Source organism: Nanorana parkeri, unplaced genomic scaffold (assembly GCF_000935625.1).
Source record: "Nanorana parkeri isolate BGI_ZX_2015 unplaced genomic scaffold, ASM93562v1 scaffold1047, whole genome shotgun sequence".
Lineage (NCBI taxonomy): Eukaryota > Metazoa > Chordata > Amphibia > Anura > Dicroglossidae > Nanorana > Nanorana parkeri.
In genome coordinates this window covers 72,935-92,054 of record NW_017307315.1, presented here as the reverse complement: position 1 = coordinate 92,054, position 19,120 = coordinate 72,935, and the positions used below count along the sequence as shown (strand labels likewise).

Sequence of the window (19,120 nt, the reverse complement as noted above, 5' to 3'; positions counted from 1 at the left end):
CCATCCGCTGTCATTTCAGCCCCCCCCCCCCTCCATTGGAAGTTGGGGCATTTTCGGTCAAGCGTGCGGTTGGTATCCCTACATGACCGAAAGTAATGAGACATCAAAAATAACCTAAAAACGTGTTTTTAACACTTCCTTGCCCTCTCCAGAATTATGACTTCATGGATACAATGACCCCTGGGGCATATTTTACACCTGTACCGTGTCTCCTCTTCAATGCCAGAACATAATTGTGCAGCCTTCCTTCACACCAAACCCACCACTTTGTCCAGATCAACCTCCTGACCAGCTAGACCAAAAAACAGTTTTACGAGGAGCAGTAGGACTCAGACGCAGTTTGCATTGCATGTTATCAAATGAGGAAACACAACCACAACCGTTAAAAAATGAATAAGAACAAATGGTTGCAACACTTACTTCTTTATCATTGTGGAATTCATTTGTTACATTACAAAATCAATTCGGCAACAGTTTTGAGTCCTATACACAGCTTTTCATCATAGCAAAAGTTACATCTTTGATGATTGCATTTGTATACTCCTTAAAGCGACATTAAAGTCACATTTTTTGCCCCCCTCCCCAATGTTAATTTAAACACTTACCTTAAATGATTCCTCTTCTTTCCTGTCCTTTAGCCTTCTCTCCAGCGCTGCGGCGGGTGTCCGATCCAGCGCTGACTCCTCTGTCCTTTCTGGAACTTCCTGTCCCACGGTGTCTGTATGCGGGTGCACGCGTCCATAAACTTACCTTGCGTCTCTCCTCGTCTCCCGGCCGAAAATCCGAACTGCGCATGCGCCCGCCCCAAGATGCTTTGCGGCCGCCCCAGCAGTTTCGGATTTTCGGACGGGGTAAGTTTAAACCGCTTTTAAAACGCTTTATTTTTTGTAAAAAACTTTTTGCACATATCTACTGCTTGCTAGCATTACATATATGCAAAAAAAAAAAAAAACAGAGGGTTTAGGAACCCTTTAAATACTTAGGCAATCCAGATATCACTTGAATTTGAAAAGCATTAACCCCTTATTAACAACATAATTATACAAATAACAATATACCTAACAGAATAATAATAAATACAAATCCAATCGAAAAAGCGAAGAGTATAACAAGTGTATGTTTTCCAATGCTAATTTTCAAGAAATCCCTAGCTAAAAAAGAAACAAAAATAAACGGTTCACAGAAACAAATGCAAATTTGATTTAACATTAAGCCCCATAGGGTGCATTTTACTAAGATCATGGATCCATTTCACCTCCTTTCATTTTAACACAATGGGGGGGAATTTATCAAAACTCAAGCAGGCACAATCTGGAGCAGCTGCCCATGGCCACCAATCAGCTTCTCACTTCAGTTTGTTCAGTTAAGATTTGAAAATGAAAGATAGAAGCGGATTGGTTGCCATGCACATCTGCTCCAGTTTTTGTCTGCTCCAGTTTTGATCAATTCCCCTCAATGTGTCCATTAGACACAAAATGGGCTGATTTATAAATCTTCTGGCCAAGCATGTGCATAGGAATTTCCTATGCTCCTCGGCTGCATCTAGTGGTGGGAAAGCCGTGCAAATGGCATTCACCCAGCATAGGGTTGGGTGAGAGATCTAAAGCTCAGCTCCAAAATGTCAAGATAGAGGTAATTTCTTGGTGCATACCACAGGGGTCATAATCCTATTAAAAAAGAACAGCCAATGGAAATGTGTCCATGAGCTCATGCTCCCTGCTGATTGGAGATCTGTAAAAAATAAATCAAAGCAACTGGGCCTGCTGTATTTTTCTTGAAGACATTTCGTTTGTCACATGACCAGCTTTCTCAATTTAGAATGACTTGTACAAAAATTCTATGGGAATAAATGTGGTGAATGTTGCTCCAATCAACGTAACCTGTTTATCACAACCAGCATGGGATCAGAGACCTCATGAAGGTAAGGTGTTGATTAGATTTACATGATTGGAGCTAGGAGGTGTTATTAAGCTGCCCAGAGAGAGGTGTTAAAACAACATTGCATGTGGCAGATAATAGATGTCTCACCCCCCTTCACCATTTTTACATAAATGGCCTTTTTTTACACCTCATTCACACCTCATTACATGTTAATATGAATTGAAAAACCTAATCAGAACATCTTCAAGAAAAATAAATACAGCAAATCATGTTGTTTTTATTTTTTACAGATAGACCATGACCTGGAGGAATGAGAACCTTCACAGACATGCTGATTGGGGAGCTCCGACTCTGACTCAGAAGGGTGCATGTCAGACCCTTCTGTGCAGTTGCTGGCATGGGGCAGGCTTTTCTACTCAGGCTTTAACTTCTTTAGAAAGAAAACAAACTGTAAAATATTGGAAACCTTTGGTTTTTATGCACCTGGAATGTATTGAACTGATTTAAACTAAACATTTTATATAAGTCAGCACACTATTTAGGAGTGCATCATGTACATAAATCAGAATTTTCACAACAATGCTGAGATATCTAAAGATACAATGGAAAGAAATAAAACAAAACTTTCCTTTATTCACTTGCTGTTGAATAATACTTTTAGGACTAGCGATTGAACACCTCATCAGGGCTTGTAGCACGTTTTAAACATGTGCGATTCATAGTTACATAGTTACATAGTATTTGAGGTTGAATAAAGACATTAGTCCATCAAGTCCAACCTATTAGGATCTCATTCTAGGAGTACCCGTACCCCTGTATATTACAGTCCCTTAAGAAATCGCCCAAACGTTTCTTGAACAATTCCACATTATTTGCTGAAATCACCGCCTGTGGCAGTGAGTTCCAGACCCTAACTGATCTTACTGTGAAGAACCCCCTTCGCCCCTTGTGCTGGAATTTTTTTCCCACCAATTTTAGGTGGTGGCCTCTAGTTTTTGTAATGGAGTTAATTTTAAACAGTTTATCGCTAATGTTGCTGCCACCATTGAACATCTTGTACATGGAAATCATATCCCCCTTAATCTCCTCACCTCCAATGTGAACATGTTTAAATTTAGTAGCCTTGTCTCGTAGCTCTGGTCCTCCATACCCCTAATTAGTTTGGTTGCCCTCCGCTGGACTTTTTCCAACTCAAGGACATCTTTTCTTAGTACTGGTGACCGTTTAGTTGTGAATCAAAATTTGGACGAATTTTCAGAATCCCAATGCACCTGAATGTGTCCAAATCCAAATTTCGGATCCCGTCCTAATTTCATTCGAAAACTAAACTGAATCAGACATGTGACTTTTCTGGCCAATCAGATGTGCTTTTCAGTTTAATGCAACCAAATGGGTCTGAACATGAATGTTCTTTACAGCAACATGGGAGCCATATACAGTATATACATATAATACTAAAGCTGAGGGTCCCAGACCCGAATGGCATTCGGGATCTGAATTTCCGAATTACATACCGGAGCTCCCTAATGCCATTTGGGTCTGGGAGCCTCAGCTTTAGTATATATATGTATATGGCTTCCAGACCCAAATGGCATTTGGGATCCGAATTTCTGAATTGCATTGGGAAGCTCCCTAATGCCATTCGGGTCTGGGAGCCATGTACATATATTACTAAAGCTGAGGCTCCCAGACCCAAATGGTATTCGGGATCCGAATTTCTGAATTGCATACGGGAGCTTCCGAATGCCATTTGGGTCTGGGAGCCATATACATATATTACTAAAGCTGAGGCTTGCATACCCGAATGGCATTTGAGAGCTCCCGAATGCCATTCGGGTCAAGGAGATTCAGCTTTAGTATTAATATCTGTATATGGTATTCGCAACTAATATTCGTAAACTCAACCAAACTAACAAAAGTTTGGATTTTGTCCACATTTGAAACTCGAATTTAATTTCGGATCCGAATCCCGAAATAACAAAAATAACCAAACTGAATTTTTCTGCAGCTTACATGTCTAGCACGTATTGTTCTGCAACAGAATATTGAAGCTGCTGTGAAGTAAAAATCTTCATATCTTTTTATCACACCCGGTTGGTAATTGTAAACACGTGGCATTATTATTCCAAAAATTTACTATTTTAGTATACCTATTATCATCATCAGCAACATCATCATCCTTATTTCCAGCTGTCCTATCCGGTATGAGTTAGAGGAAGAAGGTTGAGCAGGCCCGTGTATGCTTTGTTTGGTTGAACCAGAAGCTTTATCTGTTCCAAGGCATTCCCTGGCCAGGGGGACATAAAATTCCACCATCTTGGAGTCTGCCCCAGGAACTCTTTCTAATGAGAGTTAGGCTGCCCATAGACTGGTTGAATTTTGGCTTGAGTCAGCAGGACAATTTGACCAATGTGTGGACCTGTTGGGGGGATTCTCCCGTCCATTTGTTACCATGGATAGGGGAATGAAGAGTTTTTTCGGATGGCTGAATGAGAAGAAAATCAGTGAATGGCCAACCTTAAAATTAAGTTAATGAGGTATGCTGAGGCAGGCCTGCAATACAAATTTTGAGCTGAAGTTGCCATTTACATAAGAGTATTTTAGGTTCCAGGGTTCCAGAGAAAACAGCTGGACAGCTGGCCATAAATGTGTCAATTTGATGGAGCTACTGAACTTTCAATTCCATTTTTTGCCAAAATCGCAAAGCAGTTCAGGACATAAAATTGTAGTTTCAAATGACCACATGGAGGTGGGATTAAAATTGCCCTGCTCGAATGTGACAGAAAAGTCTGAAATTGCTTTCGTTTTTCTCTTTGTTTCTATTCCATCTCAGTTCAATCTTTCAAATATCTGAATTAAAGCTGTCACTGTATTGCCGAGGTTCACCTACCCAATCTACTAAATGTAGGTAGTTGCTTCAACTCGTGGGTAATAGATTGCTTCATTTCTGGTCATCGTATTTGCAATTCCTGGTGTGGAATCAAAAGTTTCATCACTCTATCACAGTAGTAAGCAACCCAGACACTCCAGCTGCGGTGAAAGGAAAAATCTCATCATGCCTCTGCCTGTGGGAGCCCTACCTGTGGCTGTCAGAGTCTTGCAATACATTATGGGAGTTGTAGTTCAACAACAGCTGAAGTGCCAAGGTTGCCAACCTCTGCTTTATAAAATTGTCATGTTTGTAGCCAGGATAAACTGAGGACACCACATTCACAGACCTGTGTGATGGGTTATCAAAGGTTTCTCATAGGGTTTGCCCTAAAGCATATTTGTTTATACAATGTTGAGATTGGCAGATCCAAAGATTGATATTAATGAGACGATCAAACCTTTCAGCTGGCAGACAGCCTGGAAGAGAATAATCAGCAATGTACAATGTTATCATCCTATGACTGTCACCCCGGCTCATATTCATACTATTACACACCTTCAGATATTAAAAGCACTTCAGGAATATCCAGACAACAACATGTAATATGAAAACCAATTTACATTCATGTGTGTTTTATTAATGCATGTTCAGCCTAGGCTTGGATATTTAATAACGCCCAAAGGGGGAATTTATCAAAACTGGAGCAGATTTGCACTGCAACCAATCAGCTTCTCTCTCTCTCTCATTTTAAAATCTTACCTGAGCTGGTTGGTGGCCACGGGTAACTGCTCTAGATTTTGTCTTCTCCAGTTTTGATAAATTCCCCCCATTGCCTTTATCAGAGAACTTCAACTTCAGCTAACCATCACACACAATGTAATCCCATTCCTCAGTGAACAATGCCTTGCAATTCTTCCTTCAACTGTAGAGTGTTGATTTATAATGTACTGATGCAGCCCAAAAAAAAAAAAAACATAATAAAAAATGATAATATACTGTTTCATTACATTACATACGTTTATCTCCTTCTAAGAATGTTTGTTTGCACACCGTCATGATGATGCTTTGATTTCTGTATATCCTTTGGAATAAATGTATTATTGTAATAAGTAATATTTTTGTAATAATGAATAGGTGTAATTTAGTAGAAAACAACTGAATTATTGAAACACAGTCCAACGGATCTATTTATAACCAATATGCAGAGACATTTGCCCTACGATTCTTTCTAAACATTCATTCTGTGCGAATAGGTGCAAAAAATAAACGTTCTTAGATATATTTTCAGGTCAAAGGTATGTAATGTAGCTGAGCTGAGAAGCACTTATTTCCAATGCTCCTTTGCTCCATTCAAAGGGATTCATAGGGTGAATGGTTCTGCGAATCAGTTATAAATAGGCCCTAGGTCTTTAAACAATTTTGCTTGCTGGAATGCTTCCGGCAAGGATGATAATCTCTAAATGAAGCAAAGCCTTTGATGGCCCCAAGGTCTCCTACGCATACCACAGCCTCACTTAAGCAGGCCATACACTGCTAGATTTTCATAGAAACATTCATAGAAACTGGCATCCTAGCAAACAGCCACCAGTAGCCAAGAAGTTGTATAATGACAGCGGACTGCCGCTGTCATTATTCAACCCGCTGCTAGTTAGTTGCTAGGAGCGCCTGGCGTCCTAGCAGCTAACCAATGACTGCTGCCTCCCCAGTCCCCGCCCTTTCCGCAGTCAGTGCTACCCAAGTTAGTGAACAAATAAGGGGGAACCCAGACTATGGAATAAGGGGGAACTCTGGGGAGTCTAATATAAGTCCCCCTTATATCAGAGTTCCCCAGGACCTTAGGACTTGGATATTAAAGGGGGTCTCTAGGGACAGTGATATAAGGGGGGACTCTGGAAACTCTAATGTAATGGGGAACTCTGGGAATTTTAATGCAAAGGGGGACTCTGGGGTGCTTACATCAGATTCCCCCATCAGCGTCCACCATTACACCAGAGTCCCCTCTTTCGTCCACGTTCTTAGGACTCTGATGTAAACATGTAAAGAGGGTCTCTGGGGACGCTGATATAAAGAGGGACCCTGGAGACTCTGATGTAAGGGGATCTTTGGAGACTCTGATGCGAGTCTGACTTGCATTTTTGAGTTGATTTTATGGTAAATTGATCTATAACATAGGTGTCCATTTTGGGAAATTTTGGGCACAATTACAATGCTTGCCATAGTTGCTGTTTCCTTTATATTCGCCTCTGTGTTCATGCAGAACTGACCAATCAGCATCTCTGCTCAAACACTGATCCTCCCATTTGGCAAAGACCACGAGACCAGTTGCTGAAAGCAGTCCAGAGCACTGATGCCTAGAGTAACACAGAGTACATTTGCATGTATAAAAGTGTGTGCATACCCAAAACTCTTTTCTTTTGTTTTGGATAGAGTAGGGAAGGGATAGACTACCAGTCAGGCTTTTATTGCATTTTGTGTCCTGCTAGGTAGAATGACCCCTTCTATTAGTCTTGTAGATCATTGTCAGATATAATGAAGGGAAATCCAAAATTTTACAGATGTATCCAGAACTAGAGCTGAGTGTAAATCTCCCAATAGGGAAACCTGTTCCTGAGTAACAACCTTAGCCCTTTGTCCCTTAGGTCCGCCACTGTGTCTAGGAGGGCAATTCCCTTCATATTGTAGAGGACATGGACAGCATTTATTAAAATGAAAGAGGTTTTAATCCCTCCCTGCTCTATACAAAACACAAAAGATTTGGCAATACATACTGCACACCTCAATGCATTAGTATCATGAGGTCAGGGGTGGGTTGGTACTATAATTAAAGTCACATGGTGTACTCACTATACACCAATATCCCATAAGACAGGAAAACCTTTCTGAGCACATAATTAAAACATTTAGCATGATCATGAGAGTAACATCGGTCTATAAATAGTAAGTCTGAATTATGCCATTTTTAGTAGAGCTGGGTGTAGATGTTATTCACGAGGACACACGAACCATGAGGCAATACATGGCACAGAAGATGAAAATCTGGGTTGGCCAGTCATTAGAGAGAACATTACATAATTAGGGATTACTCCGGACAAAATTTAAATATCATTTGGTAAAATTACTTCCTAATAGATTCAATATTTATCAAGTTAATTTCTTTCTTTTACTTTTCAAAGTATTTTATTGATTTTTTGACTTTTTGCAAAGAAATAAAAAGATGTAACATTGATACATAAGCATTTACATAAACATATGCATACATTAAGGTCTTTTGCATGTACATTCAAAAGTGTAATAAAACTGAACTGACAGTCCTGGGACAGCCCGTAGAGCTCAACGAAACGAAAAGATCCAGCGGATCATAAGGTTGGTCTGGAAGAACTGAGCAAAGAGGGGGAAACAGTGGGTAGGCGAAAGAGCGGGGGAGAGGGGAAAAGAAGAGCGCTTCCTGCAGGCTTCCATGATGACGTCTAAATTTGATGTAGGTATATTCGGGTATATTTGAGACAACCTATCATTAAAGTGACAAAAGCTGCCGATCAAAGGATGGAGGGAGGAAGTGGGTAACCCACGGGTCCCAGATTTTCTGAAATTTAGGCATGGAGTCCTGCATGCGTGCAGAGCTTCTCATTATAAAACGTCCAATGTACTTTATTCTTAACTTCTGATAAGCTTAAGGATTGTGACATCCAAGCGCTGGCTATTGTGCGTTTAGCTGCTGACAGTACATGTAGCATTAGTTTGAATTTAAATATGGCCTGGATGGGAAGGGGGTTTAACACCGCGGATGTCAACTGGTTAAAGTACAACTAAAGGCTCCAGGCATGAAGGGCCAAAGAAGTACCAAATCTAGTTACTGTGATGGATAAGTATGCTAAAAAGTTGCAGATAATATATTGACCGTTTTGGAAATGTTTACTCTACAAAACTCACAGTGCACTTTTCTTGTACTTTAGCCCACAGACCTATTGTGTCATTATTGATGTAAGCCCTGCGGAGGTGACAACCAAGTCCATACTCAGAGGTCCTGCCTGAAAACGAATGGAAAGGATGGAAGGCAAGGAAAGAAGAAAGGAAATTGGAGGTGACAGTCAATCCAGAGACCTGTAAAGCTAGACAAAGGTTGGTTTAAGGGGAGTTCACCATTTGATATCATGTTGTTTTATACCAAACCAGTCAGAACTAGAAGCTTCTAGTATATGTTCCACTCAGTGAAACCTGAACACTCTAGTGCTGCGTGGAATTTTTTTGTGAGAATATACAGGAGACAGCCAGGAGAGAGAGCAAGGAGAGAATTAATTAGGAAGCCTTACACTGACTGCCAATGTAACGGAGGTATTCTCAGTGGCCGCCAATATAACAGAGGTACATACACTGGCCAGCAATGTAACGGAGGTATATACACTGACCAGCAAGGGGATGCAGAATTTGCATATCAATGAACCACGATATTTACATATCAATGAGATGTGGCTTATTCATATGTAAATAGTGCCACTAATTCATATGTAAATATCACAGTCGAGCCTAATTTCAGTGGGGGGCCAGTAGCCCCTATCTTCATTTTGGTTGCCCCTGTTTGGGTGTGTCCGGCTTTCAGTTGCCATGAAACCTGGACACAGCATTCAAAACCCAGACTGTCTGGGTGAATCCTGGACAGGTGGCAACCATACTGTAAGTGTATATCAAATGAACCAAACACCAGGGAGCCACTTACTATTATCACCTGCAGCCTTGAGGATGTTCCTAATTGGAGAAATTTTCCCTCACTTGCTGTCCCTGTGACGCCTGTGCAAGAAATAGGGGGCACAGAGAGTACATAAAATATATCTAAACCCCTGGAACAAAAATGTTATATATTGCAGCTCACCAGGCCAGTAACACATTACCAAAGGGGAAATTTCCCCAATAGGGACACAGATGGCCATACCTGACACAGGCCGAAATTCTTGCCCACTCTATCCAAAACGAAAAATTTAAAGAATCTACTGGTATTGGGCTTTAATTCCTATTGTATTTTTTATGTGTATTTTTTTCTCTTTTATTGTTGCAGTCCTTTGGTTTACTCAATGGGTGACACCTCAGAGGAAGAGAATTCGCCCTACAGATGTATATTTGAAGAAGACTTCAAGTACATCCTTTTGCCTGTGGCCTATTCGATTGTGTTTGTACTTGGCTTCATCCTCAATGCCATCGCCCTGTACATTTTCATCTTCCAGATCAGGCCATGGAAGGTGGTCACCATTTTCATGTTCAACCTGGCTCTGTCAGACCTCCTCTATGTCTTGTCCCTTCCTCTGCTGGCCTACTATTACTCCAAAGCCAACGATTGGCCCTTCTCCGAACCGCTCTGCAAGATAGTCCGCTTCCTCTTCTACACCAGCCTGTACTGCAGCATCCTCTTCCTCCTCTGCATTAGTTTCTACCGCTTCCTGGCGGTGTGTTACCCCATCCGCTTTCTACAATGGGGCCAAATTCGATACGCCCGGATTGCCTCCATTACTATTTGGGTGGCCATTGTTAGCATTCAGTCACCAATACTGTATTTTGTGTCCACCAGCCATATAGATAACTCCACAATCTGCCACGACACAGCGAACGTTGATCTCTATGACCAGTTTGTTGTTTACAATACGGTGACAATGGTTTTGCTCTTTTGCGTCCCCTTTGCCATCCTCCTAATTTGCAACTGCTTCATGATTTACGTGCTTGTAACGCCAGCAGTGCCCGCCTCACAGGTGTCCAAATTCAAGAGGAAGTCGGTCAAAATGATTATCACGGTCCTTGTGGTTTTCATCACCTGCTTCTTGCCATTCCACATCACCCGTACACTCTACTACTACTTCCGCAAGGTGGACACGGCCCCCTGTCCTACATTAGATGCCGTCAACGCAGCCTACAAATCCACGCGACCTTTAGCCAGCCTCAATAGCTGCATCGACCCCGTGTTGTACTTTTTGGTTTGGAGGTTCCGCCTAGTAGTCAGGAACAGAAGGAGAAACTAAAAGGGTTGACTTAGAGACTGTCACAATAAATAATATTTTTTGGTGGCCCAAAATGAACTGCTCTGACGTGACTTGTGTTATGCTATTAATTAGGGATGCACAGATACCGTTTTTTCGTAACAAGTACAATTCCTGCCAATCAGGAAGGTGTAATGACTCGCTGCCTGGGTTCCTCATACCGGAAGCTCGGGTATCGGGCTAGGCATCGGAGTATTTGGGCGAGTACGAGTATTCGCCCAAATACTCTGTATCTGCACCGATACCAATACTAGTATCGGTGCATCCCTATTATTCATCAATAAGGGCCATGCCTAAAGCTGAACTCCAGGCAGATAAAAGTACCATTTTATCTCTATAATTATTACTTAGAAGGATCATTAAAGTCTATCTCTGGGCACCTCTACAAGGAAGGGGCAATGATCCAGTGCAGCAGTCCATGCTGACCACTAGCAAGTCTTATTGCTTCCTCTCGTTGTGATGTCATCACACCGATGCAGTGTTCTGGAGAAGACCCCACCGCTAGACAGCCAATGCAATGTTTCCACTTGACCCAAGCAGCTACCTGGGCAGTCCTAATCTGCAGTCCAGAAGAAAGAAGACTTGAGACCCAGTGAGCCATGGGACCACAGATTGGGGCTTTTAATGTGTTTAAAAAAAAATGATATTGGGCTTTTAGCTCGAGAGGGTGGGGACATTTATCAGGCTCTGCAGGGTCAGAGATGGGGCTGGTCACACCCCTTACCTGTCAGCCCCGATCTGCTGTCAGCCTCCTCCACAGCCGAGCCCCGCCTCCTCCTCCACGGTCACTGGCGGGCCCTGCCTCCTCCTCTGTCGCGTTCCTCCTCACAGCCGCCAGTGACAGCCAGTAGCCTGAGATACCATAGCGGCCCGCACGGCTTCAGGGGGACCCCTTTGTTCCTCGTCCTGGCCTGGGCCCCCCTGTGCTTCCTGCTGCAACAAAACTAAAATAGAGAATATGCTGTTGCTCTTTTATGCTGTCTGGTAGGAGTCCCTGGAATCAGTGGCGTAACAATTGCCATAGCGACCCAGGCGGCCGCTATGGGGCCCGGGCACAGGGGGGCCCGGCCAGGGCATCCCTCTGATGCTGTGTGGGCCACCTGGGTCGCTATGGCTGTGAAGATCTCTGACAACCTGTCAGTGATGTGTGGAGCGGCGGCGGCGCGTTTCCCCTCCACAGCCGCTGCGGAGCTGTGTCAGTGACAGCCAGCAGCTGCGGCAGAAGAGGCCGGCGTTCGCAGTGAAGGAGGAGGCGGGGCCCGCCTAAGAGCAACCCCGCCTCCTCTTACATCACTAGCCAGTGACCTAAGAGAAGGCAGGGCCAGTCGATAGAAGAGGAGGCGGGGCTCGGGGACGGAAGAGAAGGCGGGGCCCGGCGACCACAGGAGGCGGACAGCGCTGACAGGTAAGAGGTGTGCAGCCCATCTGGGACCCTGCAGAGCCCACTATATAGAGTCTATGGTGGGCTCTGCAGGGTCACCCTCAGGTGGGCTGTTTGGGATATCAGGTGGGCTCTGCAAGTGGAATAACTAGAATTCATAGGGCCCCATACAAAATTTTGCTATGGGGCCCTGTGATTTCTAGTTACGCCCCTGCCTGGAATGAATATCATGCTGAATAAAATTACAAATCCTGCGGAAGGTAAAATGGTTCATGTGTATATATTTCAGATGTGTATATAACTGCTTGCCTGGAGTTTAACTTTAAAACTATTTGTCTGTGGTTTAAAATATATCCCAGTCTGACATTTCTATATAAGGTCCAAGCATTGTGTTTCAAAGAGGGGCGGGTGGGGACACTGGCTTTGTTTTTGCACTTATAAAAGGTCCTAGTGTATTTTTAGGGTATTATGATGTCACCCGACCGTCATATGAATAAATCCCTGCTTCTGCTATCAGTTTGGTTCTTTCCCTTTGTATGTGCGAGCTTTAACATTGTTATGATCTGTAAAGGTTTGATGTCACCCATAATATTGTTCTGAGATGCTCAGTATATGTCACGGCAAAGGGGACAAAAAAAGAATCAGTACATCTCTGCAATACAATTTCCTCCTAACTTATCCTTTTAACCCCTTCATGACCGAGCTTTTTGGTGTTTTTTTTCAGTTTCTGTTCGTTAATGACTGACTCACTTTTTAAATTTTTTACAAAATATTTTAAAAAATTAGGAGAAAACTTAAAAAAAACATTTTTCCACAATTTCCCCCCCCTAAAAGTGTTCACCAGTTTAGACAGGTGGCATATAATGTCACTGCCACTAAGTGTCGCACTTATTGACAGCGACATACTTTGAACATCGCTGTCAGGAGGGGGTTAAATAAAAGATTTAGCTCAGCTGCAGATTTTCATTGTGAGGGATTAATTTTTTTTAATAATGATAGTATAAAAATATATTTATATATATAATTTAATTTTTTAAATGTATTGTTATTATTTCACACATATTAACTTCTCTCTCTGTGAACTATTGCTGACAGGGAGAGAAGGGAAGGGGGGGGATGGACGACATGACAAGCCAGTGTTTTTACTGGCTTTTGAATTATATCAAGCAGTCATTGTGAATGAATGTATTTATGTCTGCTTCATAATTTAAACTGATTATTATTAGGCTGCCCCAAACTTAGGGACAACCAATGATAACCTTAGTGACACAGATCCTGACATGCACTGTTCCATGTTAGAATCAGATGCTACTAAAGACTTCTGATCATTTTGGCTGGTTGCCACAAGGATCAGAAGCCTGAAAAAGGCAGCTTTCGGCTTTTGCTGAATGCTTCTATACTGAAGCATTCAGTAAAATGCCGGTACACATTGGGATTTGCTAAGGGCATGTATACTCTGTGCCCAGTTATGAATAAACAGGAAGTGCTCAACATCACTTCCTGTTCATTCATTATTGTGGACATAGTAACTGATACTATCTCCACAATTTATGAATGGACAGGAGCACTCAGTATAGAGGCTTCCGATGAATGGACAGGAGCACTCAGTATAGAGGCATCCTGTTTATTCACAACTGGGGCTGCAGAAAAAGAGATTTAGGACTCGATGTCCTAAAGCTATTTTTCTATTTTAAAAGGGGAATATTAGGGGTCTGTTTAGACCCCTGATATTTTCCCAGAGCCTCCCACAGTAAAGTAAAAAAAAAATAAAAAAAAAATAAAATAATTTTAAAACGTAACATGTTTTAAAAATGTAAAAAGGTTGGAAAAATAAATGTCATCTTTGGGTTCGGTTTCGCCTGACAAAGTTTCTATTTTCAGTTTTGGTGTAAAAATTCTATTTCAGTGCAAGCCTAGTTATTATAATAACATAAAACGGGCAATCTAATCATGCTATTTACTTATTTATCTATTAACAGAATTACATTTTGTCCATGTAAAATTATTTTCAATTTATGTTTAGTGACAATTAAAGTGTTATTAAACTTTGTTTTCAATAATGAATCCAGATTAAACAAATATACATTGGCCAGCAAAGGATTTTTTTTTACATTTTTAAAGGGCTATGGGACAGTGCGAATGCCAAAGTTATAATCCAAAAATATTAAACACACATTTAATTACCTAAATGGGTCTAAACTCAAATATCAAATTATTTCCCAAAACATAGCCCTCCAATACTTGAGATGCCCGAAGCAATTCTAATTTATTATAAGTATTTTCTCTTTATTATAAATGATTAGACATAAACACGTGCAATTATGATAACAAAAACCAAAATATTAAAATGCTGCTCTTAAAAAAAAGGTTGTTATATCATCCTTTCATCATAATGCATTCCTCTTTTTTTGGGTGGGGGATATGTAGATTTTAGTTGGAAGGAGAGATGAGAGACCGTCCCTCCATAGGAGGGGTTTCATGGATTGAAATGTATAGATGGTTTATATGTAAATGTGAAAGGATATTGTTAGAGTGTATGCGTAAGGGAAATCAAGAAAGGATTTTCTGTATTTTGTAATGTTTATTCTTAAAGATCAATAAAATGTAAAGGAAAAAAACCGTTTGACTTTTTTTATCACTTTAGCATGATTAATAATCTAAAAAAATTACCAAAATACCTTATGGCTGCATTCATAAACATTAAATACCAAAATGACAATGTATTAACTTTTTGTTGCCTTATTAGGAATATTTTTCTGTTTTATGCCATTTTAGGCTTGCATGAGTCATCCGCAGTATCACAAGATTGAGATATCTGTAGGAAGATTATCTCACCAGAAATAAAACTTTATCTCTGTTACCTTTAGGCCTGGTAAACTTATAATTGTAAATGTTAAATACCACCTGGCAGGCGTAAAATTGTAATTTAGTTTTATTGAGTCCTAAAATGACCTACAATACTTTCGCATGTCCTGGTATGACGTTAGGTGCAGTGGCCTTAAATAAACTACTGCCACCTACTGGTGCAAGAAATGTATTGCAAGTGTCATGTCCCTTTTTTTTTCCCCATGGGGCTACCAATGTTGCTTTCTTACTGTCACTCACGGCTCCCTGCAGGGATTCTCCCCTCCCCACTCCTATCCTCCATCGTTGACTGGAGGAACGGACGGGGGAGGGGGAGGGTACAGCTGGCTCTGCCTCTAGATTAGCAGAGCCTGATGTCACTCATGCAGCTGGGTGGATCTCGACAGTAATGTCGGGATCCGTCCCGGCTGCGGCGGTCTCAGTATACCGCGAGCTGTAGCTCATGATATACTCAGCTTTGGGTAACGGGAGGGCGCTAGTTTATGTCCTCCCATGACCGTCAGGAGAACTATGGGGAAAAACACTTACTCCATAGTTCTCCTTTAACTACCTCCGGCCGGCCGTAGTAAAAAAACGGCCGGCCAGGAGCTCTCTCGATCTGGCGGGCGTCTCTAGACGTCCGCTCAGACACGCACCCTTAAAATGGCCTGGCCTGGAAGGGGGTCTAAACACCTGGTCTTGAAGTGGTTAAAGACATGGTTGCAAACTGATTTAAGCAGCTCATTGCTTTTAAATGAGACGAAAGCTCTCTGTGCCCGGTATGCATGGTTTGCAAACTAAGTGTAAAAGAAGCACCAAGTTTTAAATGTGTATTTGCAAAATTAAGATTTTATTAAAAATTATTACATAGTGAAAAATAACTTTGACAGAGACATAAAAACAGAAGGCACGCGTCATCATTTCCATCAAAAATCTATTCATGTCTTATTAAAAGACGGTGAGTCATTTTGAAAAAAAAAAGACGAAATCCACCAAAATCAGATATTTAAATTTTTGGTGGGCACTGTAGCAAACAAAAACAAAGAAGGAAAAAGTGCATTAGTGTCGTGCAATATTATTTTTTAGGTGGCTGTGTGGGGATGAATTGTTTGAGAATGTGATAGTTGAGTGGTTAGGTTGAGGTGGGATAGGCTTCCCTGAAGAGATGAGTCTTAAGGGATCGCCTACAGGCAGCACAACACTCGGTAATGGAACCTTGACTCTATTATAATTCTCAATTCTGGAGTGAGACTACAATTGCCCACCTGAATATCTTACTAAATAGGAGCATCGCCATCAACCAAGTTGGCTCCCACCTTCAAAGGGAGCAATGACTCCAAATATGAGGCCCCATTGTGCATGGATTAAAGGAGAACTATGAGGTGAGTGCTTTTCACTCACCTCCTAGTTCTAGCCGACGTGTGACAATGAAACTGTCACAGTTCGGCTCAGTAGATCGGGAAGTGAGTGAACACATACAGGCGTTCGCTCACTTCTCGATCCTGTCACGGCTCTCTGCCGTGACAGGGGAGGGACTGGATTCCCCGCTCCGATCCTCCAGCGCTGACTGGCGGAACGGACGGGGGAGGGGGCGGGTACAGCTGGCTCTGCCTCTAGATAGGCAGAGCCAGCTGTCACTCACGCGGCTGGGCGGATCCAGACATAATTGTCGGGATCCGCTTCAGCTGCGGCGCTGAAGCTCGCGGTATACTGAGCTTAGTGTGACGGGAGGACGCTAGTTTGTGTCCGCCCGTTACTCTAAGGAGAACTATGGGGAAAGTCCCTAACCCCATAGTTCTCCTTTAATTTATCACTTGAGAAAACTAACAAGGAATTAAAATTATGATGGTATATGATCCTTCAGATGTTGGTGAAATACCACCCTGATACATCAAGTCTACATTACAAAGTGAGGGGGTCACCCTTAATCATATTTGATGGGACTGACTGAAGATCAAACCCTTATAGATAAACCTCTATCGATTAATATACATGGTCTTGGGTTGGCGAATACATTGAAATCAACAACTTGAAGCTTGACCATATAGAGTGGAGAGGGATTCCCCTCTCCCCGTTCCGATCCTCCAGTGCTGACTGGCAGAACGGACGGGGGAGGGGGCGGGTACAGCTGGCTCTGCCTCTAGATAGGCAGAGCCAGCTGTCACTCACGCAGCTGGGCGGATCCCGACGTTCAGGTCGGGATCCGCTCTGGCTGCGGCGTCGCAGTATACCGCGAGCTACAGCTCCTGAGCTTAGGGTAACGGGAGGACGCTAGTTTGTGTCCTCCCGTTACCCTAAGGAGAACTATGGGGAAAAACACTGACCCCATAGTTCTCCTTTAATGTCACTTTAAATAAAAGCTCACAACCATATACACCAGGGGTCTCAAACTCAATTCACTCGGGGGGGCCACTGGACAGATTTTTTTCTCCCATGGAGGCTGCTTGCCAAATTACATACTTCACACACACAGAGATACGCACACATAGAAATACACACAAACGGAAATATACAAAACCCCCCACAACCAGAAATATAAACACTGATATGTACAATAAGGCCCCATTCACATCTGTAAGTTTAGGTGCAATTAGGGATTCTTGCGTCAGGAATTTGTGTTTTCCTGCACAGGAATCCCTAATCTGGTGTTTACAAGCGGCAGCTGTCACTCCTTCAAGTTAATGATCAGGTGACAGCCACTGAATGGTTAGGAATTAGTCATTATCCCTGGATGCACGATTGATGTGTCCAGGTAGAATGATTCCTAACCTCATGAAATCATATCACATACCATTGCATGCATTGTGCAGGCGTTTACATGCAGCGGTTGTGACCTGATCATTAGCTTGAATGGGTGACAGCTGCCGCTTGTAAATGCCAGATTAGGGATTCCGGCTGCAGGAAAATGCAAGTTCCAGACACAGAAATTCCTAATCGCACCTAAACATACAGGTGTGAATATGCTCCCCCCATTCCGCGCCCCACCACACAAAATAATATGCTCCCCCTGTTCACTACCCCCATATGCATAAAACAATATACTCCCCCCCCACACAAAAAATAGAACAAAGAGCCTCCTCACCTGCTTACATTTTTGCAGGGAGGAGGCGTGGAAGCACATCATTCCCTGGTGATCCAGTGGTGATTAGTAAGGTCTGGTGCAGACTAAACTAATCCATCCTTTCAGCCGGAGCTCAGAGTTCTGGCCGAAAGGAACTGAGCACACAGCCAGCTGCAGCTATGCGCTCATGCAAGCCAGGTACGCGGTCCATGACCATGTGCCTGATTTGTCAGCTGGCTGCGGGCCACATAGTACTGGTTCGCAGGCTGCAAGTGGCCTGCGGGTCGGTTCTTTAAGACCCCTGATATACACACACGAATAAAAGGGAGAGAAAATCCACCTTGTCTATCACATAGCAATATCTTACTTCCCTCTTGACATTGCCCCTATTTCTGTTTGACTTTGCTCCATCCAATTTGTACCTTACCCATGTAAAAGTGTTTTCAAATGAAAAATATTGTGCATTGTGCTTTTCATGCAACTTGTACACGCTCTTTTGATTTTAATAAAAATGTATAGTTCAGCAGAGGGGGACCTGAAGTTCTCCATCAGGTCCCCTTCTAGTGATTGACAGCAGCTGAGGGCGGGTGCAATAGCTAGTTTGCTATTGGCTATTACAAAGTGAAATAGCCAATAGGAATCTAGCTACGCATTCCTATGGTGTTTTTTTTTTTATTCTGACGCGTACAACGCGGTTATTTCCACAGTGCAGCTACCAAAAAGATTGTGCTTTCTACTCCCTATCTCTCACAATCTGCACTCCCCCCACATGGTGCTGCATTAATGTATTGCTGGGGTAGTGGGATTTGTAGTCCTCTACAGCTCATGGTACAATGTGCCCAGCAATAGTACATTATACACGGCGCAATGCAGAATACCAGCAGCTACAGAGGACTACAAATCCCAGCAATTGTACATTATAGTATAATGTACTATTGCTGCGATTTGCTGTATTTCTCTATAGCAGGTGTTATTCTGAGTTGCGCCGTATAATCATTATACAGCACACTGCAGAATACTGGCAGCTACAGAGGACTACAAATCCCAGCAATAATAAATAC

General features: G+C 42.4%; 1 protein-coding gene across 1 annotated transcript; it reads left to right on the top strand.

Moving 5' to 3' along the window:
* Window positions 1-9,807: 9,807 nt before the first annotated feature.
* Window positions 9,808-10,755, top strand: LOC108796044 (P2Y purinoceptor 2-like). The gene has a single exon (XM_018567422.1). The coding sequence runs from the start codon at window positions 9,820-9,822 to the stop codon at window positions 10,753-10,755; it is 936 nt and encodes a 311-aa protein (XP_018422924.1). The 5' UTR covers window positions 9,808-9,819.
* The last annotated feature ends 8,365 nt before the right edge of the window (window positions 10,756-19,120 follow it).

What these genes read in the sequence shown, in the direction of transcription:
- LOC108796044 (XM_018567422.1), top strand. Translation starts at nt 9,820, where the DNA reads ATGGGTGACACCTCAGAGGAAGAGAATTCGCCCTACAGATGTATATTT.